The 19,324-nt window shown below is 56.8% G+C and overlaps 1 protein-coding gene across 2 annotated transcripts in view; it reads left to right on the top strand.

Annotated features, from left to right (window-relative positions):
• Positions 1–19,324, top strand: part of pola2 (polymerase (DNA directed), alpha 2) — a 67,360-nt gene that overhangs the window by 24,011 nt on the left and 24,025 nt on the right. For both annotated transcript variants that reach the window (XM_072489301.1, XM_072489302.1), the window contains exons 8-14: positions 3,859–4,014; positions 7,134–7,196; positions 7,622–7,685; positions 11,581–11,705; positions 12,270–12,308; positions 13,417–13,490; positions 16,586–16,694. In XM_072489301.1, the coding sequence (XP_072345402.1) occupies positions 3,859–4,014; positions 7,134–7,196; positions 7,622–7,685; positions 11,581–11,705; positions 12,270–12,308; positions 13,417–13,490; positions 16,586–16,694 (630 nt within the window). The remainder of the gene's footprint in view (positions 1–3,858; positions 4,015–7,133; positions 7,197–7,621; positions 7,686–11,580; positions 11,706–12,269; positions 12,309–13,416; positions 13,491–16,585; positions 16,695–19,324) is intronic.

The raw sequence follows: 19,324 nt of genomic DNA, 5'->3' as shown, positions 1-19,324 counted from the left end.
TTGTAGGTGTTTTCAGAGCGGGGGAGAGTGTTACAGTGCAGCGGTATCTGTTGTAGGTGTATACAGAGGGGTAGAGCGTTACAGTGCAGCGGTATCTGTTGTAGGTGTATACAGAGCGGGGTAGAGCGTTACAGTGCAGCGGTATCTGTTGTAGGTGTATACAGAGCGGGGTAGAGCGTTACAGTGCAGCGGTATCTGTTGTAGGTGTATACAGAGCGGGGTAGAGCGTTACAGTGCAGCGGTATCTGTTGTAGGTGTATACAGAGTGGGGTAGAGCGTTACAGTGCAGCGGTGTCTGTTGTAGGTGTATACAGAGCGGGGTAGAGCGTTACAGTGCAGCGGTATCTGTTGTAGGTGTATACAGAGCGGGGTAGAGCGTTACAGTGCAGCGGTATCTGTTGTAGGTGTATACAGAGCGGGGGAGAGCGTTACAGTGCAGCGGTATCTGTTGTAGGTGTATACAGAGCGGGGTAGAGCGTTACAGTGCAGCGGTATCTGTTGTAGGTGTATACAGAGTGGGGTAGAGCGTTACAGTGCAGCGGTATCTTGTAGGTGTATACAGAGTGGGGTAGAGCGTTACAGTGCAGCGGTATCTTGTAGGTGTATACAGAGTGGGGTAGAGCGTTACAGTGCAGCGGTATCTGTTGTAGGTGTATACAGAGCGGGGTAGAGCGTTACAGTGCTGCGGTATCTGTTGTAGCTGTATACAGAGTGGGGGAGAGCGTTACAGTGCAGCGGTATCTGTTGTAGGTGTATACAGAGCGGGGTAGAGCGTTACAGTGCAGCGGTATCTGTTGTAGGTGTATACAGAGCGGGGTAGAGCGTTACAGTGCAGCGGTATCTGTTGTAGGTGTATACAGAGCGGGGTAGAGCGTTACAGTGCAGCGGTATCAGTTGTAGGTGTATACAGAGCGGGGTAGAGCGTTACAGTGCAGCGGTATCTTGTAGGTGTATACAGAGTGGGGTAGAGCGTTACAGTGCAGCGGTATCTGTTGTAGGTGTATACAGAGCGGGGTAGAGCGTTACAGTGCAGCGGTATCTGTTGTAGCTGTATACAGAGTGGGGGAGAGCGTTACAGTGCAGCGGTATCTGTTGTAGGTGTATACAGAGCGGGGTAGAGCGTTACAGTGCAGCGGTATCTGTTGTAGGTGTATACAGAGCGGGGTAGAGCGTTACAGTGCAGCGGTATCTGTTGTAGGTGTATACAGAGCGGGGTAGAGCGTTACAGTGCAGCGGTATCTGTTGTAGGTGTATACAGAGCGGGGTAGAGCGTTACAGTGCAGCGGTATCTGTTGTAGGTGTATACAGAGCGGGGTAGAGCGTTACAGTGCAGCGGTATCTGTTGTAGGTGTATACAGAGCGGGGTAGAGCGTTACAGTGCAGCGGTATCTGTTGTAGGTGTATACAGAGCGGGGTAGAGCGTTACAGTGCAGCGGTATCTGTTGTAGGTGTATACAGAGCGGGGTAGAGCGTTACAGTGCAGCGGTATCTGTTGTAGGTGTATACAGAGCGGGGGAGAGCGTTACAGTGCAGCGGTATCTGTTGTAGGTGTATACAGAGCGGGGGAGAGGCAGGGGTAGAGTGTTACAGTGCAGCGGTATCTGTTGTAGGTGTATACAGAGCGGGGGAGAGTGTTACAGTGCAGCGGTATCTATTGTAGGTGTATACAGAGCGGGATAGAGCGTAACAGTGCAGCGGTATCTGTTGTAGGTGTATACAGAGTGGGGTAGAGCGTTACAGTGCAGCGGTATCTGTTGTAGGTGTATACAGAGTGGGGTAGAGCGTTACAGTGCAGCGGTATCTGTTGTAGGTGTATACAGAGCGGGGTAGAGCGTTACAGTGCAGCGGTATCTGTTGTAGGTGTATACAGAGCGGGGTAGAGCGTTACAGTGCAGCGGTATCTGTTGTAGGTGTATACAGAGCGGGGTAGAGCGTTACAGTGCAGCGGTATCTGTTGTAGGTGTATACAGAGCGGGGGAGAGTGTTACAGTGCAGCGGTATCTGTTGTAGGTGTATACAGAGTGGGGGAGAGCGTTACAGTGCAGCGGTATCTGTTGTAGGTGTATACAGAGTGGGGTCGAGCGTTACAGTGCAGCGGTATCTGTTGTAGGTGTATACAGAGCGGGGGAAGTGTTACAGTGCAGCGGTATCTGTTGTAGGTGTATACAGAGCGGGGTAGAGCGTTACAGTGCAGCGGTATCTGTTGTAGATGTATACAGAGCGGGGAGAGCGTTACAGTGCAGTGGTATCTGTTGTAGGTGTATACAGAGCGGGGGAGAGTGTTACAGTGCAGCGGTATCTGTTGTAGGTGTATACAGAGCGGGGTAGAGCGTTACAGTGCAGCGGTATCTGTTGTAGGTCTATACAGAGCGGGGTAGAGCGTTACAGTGCAGCGGTATCTGTTGTAGGTGTATACAGAGTGGGGTAGAGCGTTACAGTGCAGCGGTATCTGTTGTAGGTGTATACAGAGCGGGGAGAGTGTTACAGTGCAGCGGTATCTGTTGTAGGTGTATACAGAGCAGGTAGAGTGTTACAGCGCAGCGGTATCTGTTGTAGGTGTATACAGAGCGGGGTAGTGCGTTACAGTGCAGCGGTATCTGTTGTAGGTGTATACAGAGCGGGGGAGAGCGTTACAGTGCAGCGGTATCTGTTGTAGGTGTATCCAGAGCGCGGGAGAGCGTTACAGTGCAGCGGTATCTGTTGTAGGTGTATACAGAGCGGGGTAGAACGTTCAGTGCAGCAGTACCTGTTGTGGGTGTATACAGAGCGGGGGAGAGCTTTACAGTGCAGCGGTATCTGTTGTAGGTGTATACAGAGCGGGGGAGAGTGTTACAGTGCAGCGGTGTCTGTTGTAGGTGTATACAGAGCAGGTAGAGCGTTACAGTGCAGCGGTATCTGTTGTAGGTGTATACAGAGCGGGGGAGAGTGTTACAGTGCAGCGGTGTCTGTTGTAGGTGTATACAGAGCAGGTAGAGCGTTACAGTGCAGCGGTATCAGTTGTAGGTGTATACAGAGCGGGGTAGAGCGTTACAGTGCAGCGGTATCTGTTGTAGGTGTATACAGAGTGGGTGAGAGCGTTACAGTGCAGCGGTATCTGTTGTAGGTGTATACAGAGTGGGGTAGAGCGTTACAGTGCAGCGGTATCTGTTGTAGGTGTATACAGAGTGGGGGAGAGCGTTACAGTGCAGCGGTACCAGCTGTAGGTGTATACAGAGCGGGGTAGAGCGTTACAGTGCAGCGGTATCAGTTGTAGGTGTATACAGAGCGGGGTAGAGCGTTACAGTGCAGCGGTATCTGTTGTAGGTGTATACAGAGCGGGGTAGAGCGTTACAGTGCAGCGGTATCTGTTGTAGGTGTATACAGAGCGGGGTAGAGCGTTACAGTGCAGCGGTATCTGTTGTAGGTGTATACAGAGTGGGGTAGAGCGTTACAGTGCAGCGGTATCTGTTGTAGGTGTATACAGAGCGGGGGAGAGTGTTACAGTGCAGCGGTATCTGTTGTAGGTGTATACAGAGCGGGGTAGTGCGTTACAGTGCAGCGGTATCTGTTGTAGGTGTATACAGAGTGGGGTAGAGCGTTACAGTGCAGCGGTATCTGTTGTAGGTGTATACAGAGCGGGGGAGAGCGTTACAGTGCAGCGGTATCTGTTGCTAGGGAGAGGACATTACTGCAGAGAGATTGAAAAACAAGGATATCCAGGGAGAGAGTGTCAGTCGGTGATCACGAGATCAAAAGGGAACTGAACTGGATGTGTTGGCTTCCTGTCCACCTACCAGAATTAACCAAAAGGTCGAACTTTTGTTCATTTGCTTTGCCTGTTGCCCTTATTAATCGGTCGTTTCTTTTGGTTCATTGCAGGAGCCGGTCACGTTTCTGGGGCAAATTGCGTGCGACAGCAATGGAAAACTAAACGCAAAGTCGGTGATATTGCAGGGAGACCTGAAGCATTCTGCAGGATTGCAAGTGCCGGTGGATCTGTCAGAGCTGAAGGATTACTCCCTCTTCCCCGGGCAGGTGAGTGGGGCAGTGACGGTGGATCTGTCGGAGCTGAAGGATTACTCCCTCTTCCCCGGGCAGGTGAGTGAGGCAGTGACAGTGGATCTGTCGGAGCTGAAGGAGCACTCCCTCTACCCCGGGCAGTTGAGTGGAGCAGTGACGGTGAATCTGTCAGGGCTGAAGGAGCACTCCCTCTTCCCCGGGCAGGTGAGTGGGGCAGTGATGGTGGATCTGTCAGGGCTGAAGGAGCACTCCCTCTTCCCCAGGCAGGTGAGTGGGGCAGTGCCGGTCGATCTGTCAGGGCTGAAGGATTACTCCCTCTTCCACGGGCAGGTGAGTGGGGCAGTGCCGGTCGATCTGTCAGGGCTGAAGGATTACTCCCTCTTCCCCGGGCAGGTGAGTGAGGCAGTGACAGTGGATCTGTCGGAGCTGAAGGATTACTCCCTCTTCCCCGGGCAGGTGAGTGGGGCAGTGATGGTGGATCTGTCAGGGCTGAAGGATTACTCCCTCTTCCCCGGGGAGGTGAGTGGGGCAGTGACGGTGGATCTGTCGGGGCTGAAGGATTACTCCCTCTTCCCCGGGCAGGTGAGTGAGGCAGTGACAGTGGATCTGTCGGAGCTGAAGGATTACTCCCTCTTCCCCGGCAGGTGAGTGGGGCAGTGATGGTGGATCTGTCAGGGCTGAAGGATTACTCCCTCTTCCCCGGGCAGGTGAGTGGGGCAGTGACGGTGGATCTGTCAGGGCTGAAGGATTACACCCTCTTCCCCGGGGAGGTGAGTGGGGCAGTGATGGTGGATCTGTCAGGGCTGAAGGATTACTCCCACTTCCCCGGGGAGGTGAGTGGGGCAGTGACGGTCGATCTGTCAGGGCTGAAGGATTACTCCCTCTTCCCCGGGCAGGTGAGTGGGGCAGTGACGGTGGATCTGTCAGGGCTGAAGGATTACTCCCTCTTCCCCGGGGAGGTGAGTGGGGCAGTGACGGTGGATCTGCCGGAGCTGAAGGATTACTCCCTCTTCCCCGGGCAGGTGAGTGGGGCCGTGATGGTGGATCTGTCAGGGCTGAAGGATTACTCCCTCTTCCCCGGGCAGGTGAGTGGGGCAGTGACGGTGGATCTGTCAGGGCTGAAGGATTACTCCCTCTTCCCCGGGGAGGTGAGTGGGGCAGTGACGGTCATCTGTCAGGGCTGAAGGATTACTCACTCTTCCCCGGGCAGGTAAGTGGGGCAGTGACGGTGGATCTGTCGGGGCTGAAGGAGCACTTCTTCTCCCCCGGGCAGGTGAGTGGGGCAGTGACGGTGGATCTGTCGGAGCTGAAGGATTACTCCCTCTTCCCCGGGCAGGTGAGTGGAGCAGTGATGGTGAATCTGTCAGGGCTGAAGGATTACTCCCTCTTCCCCGGGCAGGTGAGTGGGGCAGTGACGGTGGATCTGTCCGGGCTGAAGGAGCACTGCCTCTTCACCGAGCAGGTGAGTGGGGCAGTGACAGTGGATTTGTCGGAGCTGAAGGATTACTCCCTCTTCCCAGGGCAGGTGAGTGGAGCAGTGACGGTGGATCTGTCAGGGCTGAAGGATTACTCCCTCTTCCCCGGGCAGGTGAGTGGGGCAGTGACAGTGGATCTGTCAGGGCTGAAGGATCACTCCCTCTTCCCCGGGCAGGTGAGTGGGGCAGTGACAGTGAATCTGTCAGGGCTGAAGGAGCACTCCCTCTTCCCCGGGCAGGTGAGTGGGGCAGTGATGGTGGATCTGTCAGGGCTGAAGGATTACTCCCTCTTCCATGGGCAGGTGAGTGAGGCAGTGACGGTGGATCTGTCAGGGCTGAAGGATCACTCCCTCTTCCCCGGGGAGGTGAGTGGGGCAGTGATGGTGGATCTGTCAGGGCTGAAGGATTACTCCCTCTTCCCCGGGCAGGTGAGTGGGGCAGTGACAGTGGATCTGTCGGAGCTGAAGGATTACTCCCTCTTCCACGGGCAGGTGAGTGGGGCAGTGACGGTGGATCTGCCGGGGCTGAAGGAGCACTCCCTCTTCCCCGGGCAGGTGAGTGGGGCAGTGATGGTGGATCTGTCGGAGCTGAAGGATTACTCCCTCTTCCCCGGGCAGGTGAGTGGGGCAGTGATGGTGGATCTGTCAGGGCTGAAGGATTACTCCCTCTTCCCCGGGGAGGTGAGTGGGGCAGTGATGGTGGATCTGTCAGGGCTGAAGGATTACTCCCTCTTCCCCGGGCAGGTGAGTGGGGCAGTGACGGTGGATCTGTCAGGGCTGAAGGATTACTCCCTCTTCCCCGGGCAGGTGAGTGCGGCCGTGATGGTGGATCTGTCAGGGCTGAAGGATTACTCCCTCTTCCCCGGGCAGGTGAGTGGGGCAGTGACGGTGGATCTGTCAGGGCTGGAGGATTACTCCCTCTTCCCCGGGCAGGTGAGTGCGGCCGTGATGGTGGATCTGTCAGGGCTGAAGGAGCACTGCCTCTTCCCCGGGCAGGTGAGTGGGGCAGTGATGGTGGATCTGTCAGGGCTGAAGGAGCGCTCCCTCTTCCCCGGGCAGGGAACCAGATGAGTTCCAGATGATACCTTCATAGTCACCATTACTGAGACTAGCATTGAATTCCAGATTTATTCATTGAATTCAAGTTCCACTGGCTGTGGTGGTGGGGTTCGAACCCGTGGGACATCGCCATGCCACCATCTCCCCCCATAAACCTACAAATTAATCAAGAGCTTCACTGGACAAAATGACCGTAATTGTTAGATAGTCCCCCTGCTGTCATTGTTATATCTGTTCCTGGGTCGGGGGCATTGCTGGATCAGCTACATTTCTATTGCTCTCGAGGGTGCAGGTGAACCGCTGCCCTCAGCCACTGCAGTCCATGTGGTGTCAATACACCCACAGCACTGTGTTAGCAGAAGTGTTAGCCCGGTGATGATTAAAACACCTGTATTCAAACAGCACACGGGTTGTTTGGACTTGGCACCGGTATTTCTGGGCTGCCATCAGTAATCCCATGTTGGTGGCCGTCTCCTGATTTACATCATCCTGGATATTGTTGAGGAGAAGAGCATTGCCTCGAGATGATGACGCCTGTGATTAATTATGCCACATACGCCGGAGCGTTGGACCTGACTGCGTTGCTCTCTGCTTTCCCCAGGTGGTGGCTCTGGAGGGGACAAACAGCACTGGCCAGCGCATGGTGGCTTCCCGGTTGTACGAGGTCAGTAATTGAGCAGTGGGCTTGGTGGGGATGTGGTGGGGAGGGGGGAAACAAAGGCTCCCCCACCATGGGGCTCTGGTGATCATCTGCCTCTCCTGATTATATATATGCGCTGTCTCTCTCGCCCTGATCCTCTGTGTTCTCTTCAGTTGACTTACCTCTGCTCCGTCACCCGCTGTATTGCCTGACCCCTGTGTGTCTCTCTGCCCCCCCCCCCAACTTTAGTTTGCATTGGGCGTGTCGAATGATGGAGCCAGCTGGGTGTTGGTGCAGTCACCACACAGTCACCCCTGTGCTGTGTGATACGACACCTTGTGCACATTGTTCCATTCGGTGGGTTCTCTGAGTTATTGGTGTTTGTGCGGGGGGGGGGGGGTGGGTGCGTTCTTGATGATGAGTGAGTTTGCCCCCTGCCTGTTTTGCAGGGAGTGCCACTGCCTTTCTACAAAGCTGAGAAATGCCCTGAGGAGGAGGAGGAGGCCTTTGAAGGTCAGTCAATAATGTGTCAAACAGTTACGGCCAACTAGGCACACAAGTGGCTGCTCCGTCTCCCGATTTACAATTATCACCACACTTCAGACAACCTAATTAACTGGAAAGCACTTTGGGATGCCCTGAGAGTGTGACAGGCGGTATGTAAATGCAAGTCTTTCACTCACCTTGTGTCTATTGCTGGCAGAAATATTTACAGACACTGAGTCTGGCCGTTTGGCCCAGTCGTGCAGACTGGTGATTCTGATCAACTCAAGCCAACATCTCCCACCCCCCTACACCTCACTCATCACACACATCCTTTCAGTTACTCCTCCGTGTCTTTATCCAGCTTCCACCTTCTTTTACATATATCAGTAAGAAGTCTTACAACACCAGGTTAAAGTCCAACAGGTTTGTTTTGAATCACTAGCTTTCGGAGCACTGCTCCTTCCTCCGGTCTTGACTGTCACACCTCGCCGGTCACACTTCAGGACCTGAGGAAGGAGCAGTGCTCCGTAAGCTAGTGTTTGAAACAAACCTGTTGGACTTTAACCTGGTGTTGTAAGACTTCTTACTGTGGTCACCCCAGTCCAACGCCAGCATCTCCACATCATTTTAAATATATCGACACTGTTCTTTGAGAAGGTGACTGAACAGGTAGACGAGGGTAGAGCAGTTGATGTGGTGTATATGGATTTCAGTAAAGCGTTTGATAAGGTTCCCCACGGTAGGCTATTGCAGAAAATACGGAGGCTGGGGATTGAGGGTGATTTAGAGATATGGATCAGAAATTGACTAGCTGAAAGAAGACAGAGGGTGGTGGTTGATGGGAAATGTTCAGAATGGAGTTCAGTTACAAGTGGCGTACCACAAGGATCTGTTCTGGGGCCGTTGCTGTTTGTCATTTTTATCAATGACCTAGAGGAAGGCGCAGAAGGGTGGGTGAGTAAATTTGCAGATGACACTAAAGTCGGTGGTGTTGTCAACAGTGTGGAAGGATGTAGCAGGTTACAGAGGGACGTAAAGCTGCAGAGCTGGGCTGAGAGGTGGCAAATGGAGTTTAATGTAGAGAAGTATGAGGTGATTCACTTTGGAAGGAATAACAGGAATGCGGAATATTTGGCTAATGGTAAAGTTCTTGGAAGTGTGGATGAGCAGAGGGATCTAGGTGTCCATGTACATAGATCCCTGAAAGTTGCCACCCAGGTTGATAGGGTTGTGAAGAAGGCCTATGGAGTGTTGGCCTTTATTGGTAGAGGGATTGAGTTCCGGAGTCATGAGGTCATGTTGCAGCTGTACAAAACTCTGGTACGGCCGCATTTGGAGTATTGCGTACAGTTCTGGTCACCGCATTATCGGAAGGACGTGGAGGCTTTGGAGAGGGTGCAGAGGAGATTTACCAGGATGTTGCCTGGTATGGAGGGAAAATCTTATGAGGAAAGGCTGATGGACTTGAGGTTGTTTTCGTTGGAGAGAAGAAGGTTAAGAGGAGACTTAATAGAGGCATACAAAATGATCAGGGGGTTAGATAGGGTGGACAGTGAGAGCCTTCTCCCGCGGATGGAAATGGCTAGCACGAGGGGACATAGCCTTAAACTGAGGGGTAATAGATATAGGACAGAGGTCAGAGGTAGGTTCTTTACGCAAAGAGTGGTGAGGCCGTGGAATGCCCTACCTGCTACAGTAGTGAACTCGCCAACATTGAGGGCATTTAAAAGTTTATTGGATAAGCATATGGATGATAATGGCATAGTGTAGGTTAGAAGGCTTTTGTTTTGGTGCAACATCGTGGGCCGAAGGGCCTGTACTGCGCTGTATCGTTCTATGTTCTATGTTCACCTTGCACACTCATAGATAGATAATTTCTCATTCGATTTACAGTGCAGATGGAGGTCATTTGGCCCATCGAGTCTGCACCAGCCCTTGGAAAGAGCACCCCACACAAGCCCACACCGTAACACTATCCCCTTTAGCACCGTAACCCTACCCAACATTTTTGGACACTAAGAGCAATTGATCACGGCCAATCCACCTAACCTGCACATCTTGGGACTTGTGGGAGGAAACTGGAGCACCCGGAGGTAACCCACGCAGACACGGGGAGAACGTGCAGACTCCGCACAGTCAGTGACCCAGCGGGGAATCGAACCTGGGACCCTGGAGCTGTGAAGCAACTGTGCTAACCACTGTGCCGCCCACATTCTCCCCACTCCCGGTGAGAGCGAGTCCCACATTCTCCCCACTCTCCGTGAGAGCGAGTCCCACATTCTCCCCACTCCCCGTGGGAGCGAGTCCCACATTCTCCCCACTCCCCGTGGGAGCGGGTCCCACATTCTCCCCACTCCCCGTGGGAGCGAGTCCCACATTCTCCCCACTCCCCGTGGGAGCGAGTCCCACATTCTCCCCACTCCCCGTGGGAACGAGTCCCATATTCTCCCCACTCCCCGTGGGAGCGAGTCCCACATTCTCCCCACTCCCCGTGGGAGCGAGTCCCACATTCTCCCCACTCCCCGTGGGAGCGAGTCCCACATTCTACCCGCTCCCCATGGGAGCGAGGCCCACATTCCCCCACTCCCCGTGGGAGCGAGTCCCATATTCTCCCCACTCCCCGTGAGAGCGAGTCCCACACTCTTCCCCCACTCCCTGTGGGAGCAAGTCCCACACTCTTCCCCCACTCCCTGTGGGAGCGAGTCCCACATTCTCCCCACTCCCCTTGGGAGCGAGTCCCACATTCTCCCCACTCCCCGTGGGAGCGAGTCCCACATTCTCCCCACTCCCCGTTGGAGCGAGTCCCACATTCTCCCCACTCCCCGTGGGAGCGAGTCCCACATTCTCCCCACTCCCCGTGGGAGCGAGTCCCACATTCTCCCCACTCCCCGTGGGAGCGAGTCCCACATTCTCCCCACTCCCCGTGGGAGCGAGTCCCACATTCTCCCCACTCCCCGTGGGAGCGGGTCCCACATTCTCCCCACTCCCCGTGGGAGCGAGTCCCACATTCTCCCCACTCCCCGTGGGAGCGAGTCCCACATTCTCCCCACTCCCCGTGGGAGCGAGTCCCATATTCTCCCCACTCCCCGTGGGAGCGAGGCCCACATTCTCCCCACTCCCCGTGGGAGCGAGTCCCATATTCTCCCCACTCCCCGTGAGAGCGAGTCCCACACTCTTCCCCCACTCCCTGTGGGAGCAAGTCCCACATTCTCCCCACTCCCTGTGGGAGCGAGTCCCACATTCTCCCCACTCCCCGTGGGAGCGAGTCCCACACTCTCCCCACTCCCCGTGGGAGCGAGTCCCACATTCTCCCCACTCCCCGTTGGAGCGAGTCCCACATTCTCCCCATCCCCCGTGGGAGCGAGTCCCACATTCTCCCCACTCCCCGTGGGAGCGAGGCCCACATTCTCCCCACTCCCCGTGGGAGTGAGTCCCACATTCTCCCCACTCCCCGTGGGAGTGAGTCCCACATTCTCCCCACTCCCCGTGGGAGCGAGGCCCACATTCTCCCCACTCCCCATGGGAGGGAGTCCCACATTCTCCCCACTCCCCGTGAGAGCGGGTCCCACATTCTCCCCACTCCCCGTGAGAGCGAGTCCCACATTCTCCCCACTCCCCGTGGGAGCGAGGCCCACATTCTCCCCACTCCCCGTGGGAGCAGGGAGTCCCGCCTTGACTTTAACACGAGCAGTTGAGTGCTTCTACACGTTATGTGGGATTAGGTTCCTCTCCATATAGAACCGTGTCCTCAGACTGAGGCGTGGCCTCTGCAGTGAATGTGGACCTGATGCGGTGTGTGTTCCTTTTCTCATTCACTGCAGCGTTTGACAGCTTCACTGTAATTCTTTATTGAGGTCATGGGGAGAGGGGAGGACAGGCTCCTGTCATATGGACTTTAATGGACTGTGAATGATGTACCTAGGGCTGGAGCAGCAGATGGTTCTTGTGGCCTGTGGACCCTACACCACCTCGGACAGCATCACCTATGACCCCATGATGGATCTGATAGATGTTATCAACCGGGACCAACCAGACATCTGCATACTGGTGTGTACTACTACCCTTTAGAAACCTGTCTATTAACGTCAAGTTACTCTCTGAGGTGTGCTTGCTTCTTATCACTCTCGATTCTCTCTGCGGTCACTCTGTCACAATTTGCCGATAGCCTCCGCTCCATTATCCTGCATCTCCCTGACTCCAGACACTGCTGACCCCGCGCATTTTTATTCGATGAATCTTTGTGTGTCCAAACGTTTTCTTAAAATTCATGTTTTGTCGTGCTAATTTATTGCTTTATTTAGTTTTTTATAATTGATTGAGTACCGTGTTCCGGGTTATTTTGATACAGTCCGGGAATCCGGGTTTGTTTCAGGAATTATGACGTTTGAATCTGTTGAGACTGGGGTTTTCAGGAACGGTTGTGTCATAAGTCCAAGGATTGCCTGTGTGGGCTCCGCACTCCACTGAGCTTTCGATTAGATCCCAGCCTGCATGTGTCTCTCGCTCGCTCTCTCCTGGGCGTTTGTCGTTTTGTACGGAAAATCACATTCATTTTCAATATTCTATTTTTCCCTCCCTTCTCCACCCCCCCCCCCCCCCCCCCCTTTTTAGTTGGGTCCGTTTGTGGACAGCAGACACGAGCAGATTGAGGTAAGATATTGTTTAACGATAAATCTCATTTTTATTTAAGGTCATCAATAAAAGAACCCGGGAGGGGGGGGGGGCGGGGGGGGGGGCGTGAGGAGGATGTGTATTTTTGACGCGGCGAGTTGTTGTGATCGGGAAGGTTCTGCCTGAAAGGGCGGCGGAAGCAGATTGAACAGGAACTTCCAAAAGGGGGGATTGGGGAAATACTGGGAAAGGAGGAATCTGCAGAGCTGTGGGGGAAAGAGCGGGGGGACTGATTGGATACATCTTCCAAAGAACTAGCACAGAGAGGATGGGCTGAATGGCTTCATTCTATGAATGTCGTAAGACAGGGGCAGCACGGTGGCGCAGTGGGTTAGCACTGCTGCCTCACGGCGCCGAGGTCCCGGGTTCAATCCCGGCTCTGGGTCACTGTCCGTGTGGAGTTTGCACATTCTCCCCGTGTCTGCGTGGGTTTCGCCAGTTACGCTCCCCCTGTTGCTGGAGTGTCAGCCCTGACAGGACGTCAGGCCGCCTCTCTTTATCTGTGAGCCAGGTGGCTCTGGGTTCAGGTTCCACCTCAGAGATGCAAGCACAGCATCTAGGTCAGCACCTCCAGTCTGCGACGGTTAGAGTGCCGCACTGTCAGCGGCGCCCGCGGAGTGTCCCTCCCAACGCCAGGATGTCACCACCAAATCCGCGGCTGAAATGAGAGTCGAGGTAAGAAGCCAGCTCGCCTGGGAACTCGCTAAGCTGACACACTTCATAGTATCATAGAATTTACAGTGCAGAAGGAGGCCATTCAGCCCATCGAGTCTGCACCGGCTCTTGGAAAGAGCACCCTACCCAAGGTCAACACCTCCACCCTATCCCCATAACCCAGTAACCCCACCCAACACTAAGGGCAATTTATCAGGGCCAATCCACCTAACCTGCACATCTTTGGACTGTGGGAGGAAACCGGAGCACCCGGAGGAAACCCACGCACACACAGGAAGAACGTGCAGACTCCGCACAGACAGTGACCCGAGCTGGAATCGAACCCGGGACCCTGGAGCTGTGAAGCAATTGTGCTAATCACCATGCTACCGTGCTGCCCCATTCTCATTGTTTTTCACCTCTTTCCTCCTAGACTTGCCAGCTGACTGTGACCTTCCAGGAGGTTTTTAAACAATGCATGAAGGGAATCATCGAAGGAACCAGGGGGTATGTTTCCGTGCTGACCTCCTCTTGTGTATTCAGCATGCTTTTTTGGGTTGAAAGCAGGGACTGCAGTAGCCGGGGCAACAGTGCAGGTTCTGTGATGGCAGATTGAGGGGTGGGCAGCATCTTTGCTATTGTTGCTAAAACTGTGGGCTTGCTGTTGGGGCCCACAGGGCTCTCTGTCCCCAGGGAGAAGGAACTGCAAAGCCTCCTGCGGCAGTGTAGCTTCCAGTCACTCAACCAGGCGATGGGCCACCGGGGCAGCTGTGCAGCTGCCTGGCTCAGAGTTTGGATTTTCCCGGCAGAAATCGACTGAGTTGTCGGGCTCAGCGGCTGTAAGGGACCCCCCCTCTCCTCCCCGGCTGTAAGGGACCCCCTCTCCTCCCCGGCTGTAAGGGACCCCCCCCCCCCTCCTCCCTGGCTGTAAGGGACCCCCCCTCTCCTCCCCGGCTGGAAGGGACCCCCCCTCCTTCCCGGCTGGAAGGGACCCCCCCTCCTCCCCGGCTGTAAGGGACCCCCCCTCCTCCCCGGCTGTAAGGGACACCCCCCTCCTCCCCGGCTGTAAGGGATCCCCCCTCTCCTCCCCGGCTGTAAGGGACCCCCCCTCTCCTCCCCGGCTGTAAGGGTCCCCCCCCCCCTCCTCCTCGGCTGTAAGGGACCCCCCCTCCTCCCGGGCTGTAAGGGATCCCCCCTCCTCCCGGGCTGTAAGGGACCCCCCCTCCTCCCGGGCTGTAAGGGACCCCCCCTCCTCCCCGGCTGTAAGGGTCCCCCCTCCTCCCCGGCTGTAAGGGACCCCCCCTCTCCTCCCCGGCTGTAAGGGACCCCCCCTCCTCCCCGGCTGTAAGGGTCCCCCCTCCTCCCCGGCTGTAAGGGACACCGCCCTCCTCCCCGGCTGTAAGGGACCCCCCCTCTCCTCCCCGGCTGTAAGGGACCCCCCCTCCTCCCCGGCTGTAAGGGAACCCCCCCCCCCCCCCCCCCCGGCTGAAAGGGTTCCCCCTCCAACCCGGCTGTAAGGGTCCCCCCTCCTCCCCGGCTGGAAGGGACCCCCCCCTCCTCCCCGGCTGTAAGGGACCCCCCTCCTCCCCGGCTGTAAGGGTCCCCCCTCCTCCCCAGTCCCCCTCCTCCCTAGCCCCCCACCTCCCCAGCCCCCCTTCCCCCCCTGCTGAAAGGGTCCCCCCCCTCCTCCCCGGCTGAAAGGGACTCCCCTCCACCCCAGCCCCCCTCCTCCCCGGCTGTAAGGGTGGCCCCTCCTCCCCAGCCCCCCTCCTCCCAGCTGTAAGGGTGCCCCCTCCTACCCGGCCCCCCTCCTCACCGGCTGTAAGGGTTCCCCCTCTTCCCCGGCTGTAAGGGTGCCCCCTCCTCCCCGGCCCCCCCCTCCTCCCCGGCTGTAAGGGTCCCCCCTCCTCCCCGGCTGTAAGGGTGCCCCCTCCTCCCCGGCTGTAAGGGTGCCCCCTCCTCCCCGGCTGTAAGTGTGCCCCCCTCCTCCCCGGCTGTAAGGGTCCCCCCTCCTCCCCGGCTGTAAGGGTGCCCCCGCTGTGTTTGCAGTCAGTAGGATCAGGGTTGAATTTGGAGTTTGCGCTTGTATATTCAACTGCAAAAAAAATCAATGATACAGTGACCAGTTCGGGGCGCTGTGAGCTCTCTCTCTCTATGTCTCTGTCTCTCTCTCTCTCTCTCTCTGTATGTCTCTCTCTCTCTCTCTCTCTCTCTCTCTGTTTCTCTCTCTCTGTTTCTGTTTCTCTCTGTCTCACTCTCTCTCTGTCTCTATCACTGTTTCTCTCTCTCTGTCTCTGTTTCTCTCTCCCTCTCTCTCTCCCCCTCTCTCTCCCCCTCTCTCTCCCCCTCTCTCTCTCCCTCTCTCTCTCCCTCTCTCTCTCCCTCTCTGTCTCTCCCTCTCTGTCTCTCCCTCCCTCTCTCTCTCTCTCTCTCCCTCTCGCTCTCTCCCCGCTCTCTCCTCTCCCTCTCTCTCTCCCTCTCGCTCTCTCCCCGCTCTCTCCTTTCCCTCTCTCTCTCTCCCTCCCTCTCTCTCTCTCCTCTCTCTCCTTCTCTGTTTATCTCTGTTTCTCTCTCCCTGCCTCCTCCCCGTTTATCATACTTTCTGGTTCTGATCCTCCTCCCTTTATTCCTTTATCAGATTTCCGTGTATCCCGCACTTTATGAACGCTGGCCCTCACTCAGTGCCTCTGACTGGTCATTCAGTGGCATGGCCGGGGGCGCAGTCTCGGGGTAAGGGGGCCGAGCGTTTAGGACTGAGATGAGGAGAAATTTTACTTGAAAGGGTTGTGAATCTTGGGACTTCTGTACCCCAGAATTCTCTACTCCTCCGTTGAATGGACCTCGGGCTGAGAGAGAGAAAACGGGCAGGAAAATGGAGATCAGCCCTCATCGTATTTCAGAGAATTTACAGAGCAGAATGAGGCCATTCGGCCCATCGAGTCTGCACCGGCTCTTGGAAAGAGCGTCCTACCCAAGGTCAACACCTCCACCCTATCCCCGTAACCCCACCCAACACTAAGGGCAACTTTGGTCACTAAGAGCAATTTATCGCGGCCAATTCACCTAACCCGCACATCTTTGGACTGTGGGAGGAAACCGGAGCACCCGGAGGAAACCCACGCACACACGGGGAGGATGTGCAGACTCCGCACAGACAGTGACCCAAGCTGGGAATCGAACCCGGGTCCCTGGAGCTGTGAAGCAATTGTGCTAACCACTGTGCTACCGTGCTGCAGCCTCGAGAAGGCAAATGGCCTGTTCCTGCCACCTGCTGTGATCTGGGCCAGAAACCCATCTCTCCCGTACCAGCCTCAGGGTCGCCTTAGACTCTCCTCGTAACTCTTGGTGTCTCCACCTTTACTTGTGCACCGGTTTCAGGCTGAATACATGATATTAAACATTGCTGCATAAATGCTAATTGTTCTCTCTTCATTGGTGCTGTGGGAAATCCACTTTCTTCAGCTTTGTGTTCTTGCTATGTCTGGAGAATTCTCTTTCCACTTGCAACGCTGAAGAACCTCCCTCCCCTTGTACAACGGCCCGGTGACAAACTCTGTCACAGGCGGCTGTGCCCCTCTCTAACTCTCCGGTTTCCTGTGCAGCTCAGGGTCACGTCTCGTGTTCGTGCCGTCACTGAGGGATGTCCATCACGACTTTGTGTATCCTCAGGCACCGTTCCACTGCTTTGAGCCACTGAAAGAAGACAAGGAGGTATTTTAACCTTTTGTTTACCCTCCTCTGTGTCAGTCTGTCTGTCCGGAACGCCATTGCTTCAGCATCGACGCAGAGCCTTCGGACCTGACTCATTCCCGGGGTGTGGAGTGTTGCTGCCGAGGCTGACGTTTAGCGACACTCCCCGTGACCCGGAAAGCAGTTTCAGAGGGCAGTCGGGTTGGTGCGGGAGTGATTGGTGTGGGCAGGGGAGGTCAAAAACCCCAACCGTTGATAATACACGGGGCAATGTTTTACCGGCCTTCCAAAGCGCGAGGATCCGGGCTGTATTTTCCTCTGGCCCGTTGTAGCTCCCTCTGCGTCTCACCCTCTGCCTCTCTCCCTCGGCCTCTCTCCCTCTGCCTCTCGCCCTCTGCCTCTCTCCCTCGACCTCTCTCCCTCTGCCTCACTCCCTCTGCCTCTCGCCCTCTGCCTCTCGCCCTCTGCCTCTCGCCCTCTGCCTCTCGCCCTCTGCCTCTCGCCCTCTGCCTCTCGCCCTCTGCCTCTCGCCCTCTACCTCTCGCCCTCTGCCTCTCTCCCTCGGCCTCTCTCCCTCTGCCTCTCTCCCTCTGCCTCTCTCCCTCTGCCTCTCTCCCTCTGCCTCACTCCCTCTGCCTCACTCCCTCTGCCTCACTCCCTCTGCCTCTCTCCCTCGGCCTCTCTCCCTCGGCCTCTCTCCCTCGGCCTCTCTCCCTCGGCCTCTCTCCCTCGGCCTCTCTCCCTCGGCCTCTCTCCCTCGGCCTCTCTCCCTCGGCCTCTCTCCCTCGGCCTCTCGCCCTCGGCCTCTCTCCCTCGGCCTCTCTCCCTCGGCCTCTCTCCCTCGGCCTCTCTCCCTCGGCCTCTCTCCCTCGGCCTCTCGCCCTCGGCCTCTCGCCCTCTGCCTCTCGCCCTCTGCCTCTCGCCCTCGGCCTCTCTCCCTCGGCCTCTCGCCCTCTGCCTCTCAGCGCAGGACAAGCCCTTCGGCCCACGATGTTGCACCGAAACAAAAGCCATCTAACCTACGCTATGCCATTATCATCCATATGTTTATCCAATAAACTTTTAAATGCCCTGAATGTTGGCGAGTTCACTACTGTAGCAGGTAGGGCATTCCACGGCCTCACTACTCTTTGCGTAAAGAACCTACCTCTGACCTCTGTCCTATATCTATTACCCCTCAGTTTAAAGTTATGTCCCCTCGTGCCAGCCATATCCATCCGCGGGAGAAGGCTCTCACTGTCCACCCTATCCAACCCCCTGATCATTTTGTATCTCCCTCGGCCTCTCTCCCTCGACCTCTCTCCCTCGGCCTCTCTCCCTCGGCCTCTCTCCCTCTGCCTCTCTCCCTCGGCCTCTCTCCCTCGGCCTCTCTCCCTCTGCCTCTCTCCCTCTGCCTCTCTCCCTCGGCCTCTCTCCCTCGGCCTCTCTCCCTCTGCCTCTCTCCCTCTGCCTCTCACCCTCTGTCTCTCACCCTCTGTCTCTCACCCTCTGCCTCTCGCCCTCTGCCTCTCGCCCTCTGCCTCACTCCCTCTGCCTCTCTCCCTCGGCCTCTCTCCCTCTCTCCCTCTGCCTCTCTCCCTCTGCCTCTCTCCCTCTGCCTCTCACCCTCTGCCTCTCACCCTCTGCCTCTCACCCTCTGCCTCTCACCCTCTGCCTCTCACCCTCTGCCTCTCTCCCTCTGCCTCTCACCCTCTGCCTCTCACCCTCTGCCTCTCACCCTCTGCCTCTCACCCTCTGCCTCTCTCCCTCGGCCTCTCTCCCTCGGCCTCTCTCCCTCGGCCTCTCTCCCTCGGCCTCTCTCCCTCGACCTCTCTCCCTCTGCCTCTCTCCCTCGGCCTCTCTCCCTCTGCCTCTCTCCCTCTGCCTCTCTCCCTCTGCCTCTCTCCCTCTGCCTCTCTCCCTCTGCCCCTCTCCCTCTGCCTCTCTCCCTCTGCCCCTCTCCCTCTGCCCCTCTCCCTCTGCCTCTCTCCCTCTGCCTCTCTCCCTCTGCCTCTCTCCCTCTGCCTCTCTCCCTCTGCCTCTCGCCCTCTGCCTCTCGCCCTCTGCCTCTCGCCCTCTGCCTCTCGCCCTCTGCCTCTCGCCCTCTGCCTCTCGCCCTCTGCCTCTCGCCCTCTGCCTCTCGCCCTCTGCCTCTCGCCCTCTGCCTCTCGCCCTCTGCCTCTCGCCCTCTGCCTCTCGCCCTCTGCCTCTCGCCCTCTGCCTCTCGCCCTCTGCCTCTCTCCCTCTGCCTCTCTCCCTCTGCCTCTCTCCCTCTGCCTCTCTCCCTCTGCCTCTCTCCCTCTGCCTCTCTCCCTCTGCCTCACTCCCTCTGCCTCTCGCCCTCTGCCTCTCTCCCTCGGCCTCTCGCCCTCTGCCTCACTCCCTCTGCCTCACTCCCTCTGCCTCTCTCTCTCTGCCTCTCTCCCTCTGCCTCTCTCCCTCTGCCTCTCTCCCTCTGCCTCTCTCCCTCTGCCTCTCTCCCTCTGCCTCTCTCCCTCTGCCTCTCTCCCTCTGCCTCTCTCCCTCGGCCTCTCTCCCTCGGCCTCTCTCCCTCGGCCTCTCTCCCTCGGCCTCTCTCCCTCGGCCTCTCTCCCTCGGCCTCTCTCCCTCGGCCTCTCTCCCTCGGCCTCTCTCCCTCGGTCTCCCTCGGCCTCTCTCCCTCGGCCTCTCTC

This window comes from Scyliorhinus torazame, chromosome 24 (assembly GCF_047496885.1).
Source record: "Scyliorhinus torazame isolate Kashiwa2021f chromosome 24, sScyTor2.1, whole genome shotgun sequence".
NCBI lineage: Eukaryota > Metazoa > Chordata > Chondrichthyes > Carcharhiniformes > Scyliorhinidae > Scyliorhinus > Scyliorhinus torazame.
The sequence above is the reverse complement of the archived record's forward strand: the minus strand, read 5'-3'. Positions and strand labels throughout refer to the sequence as shown.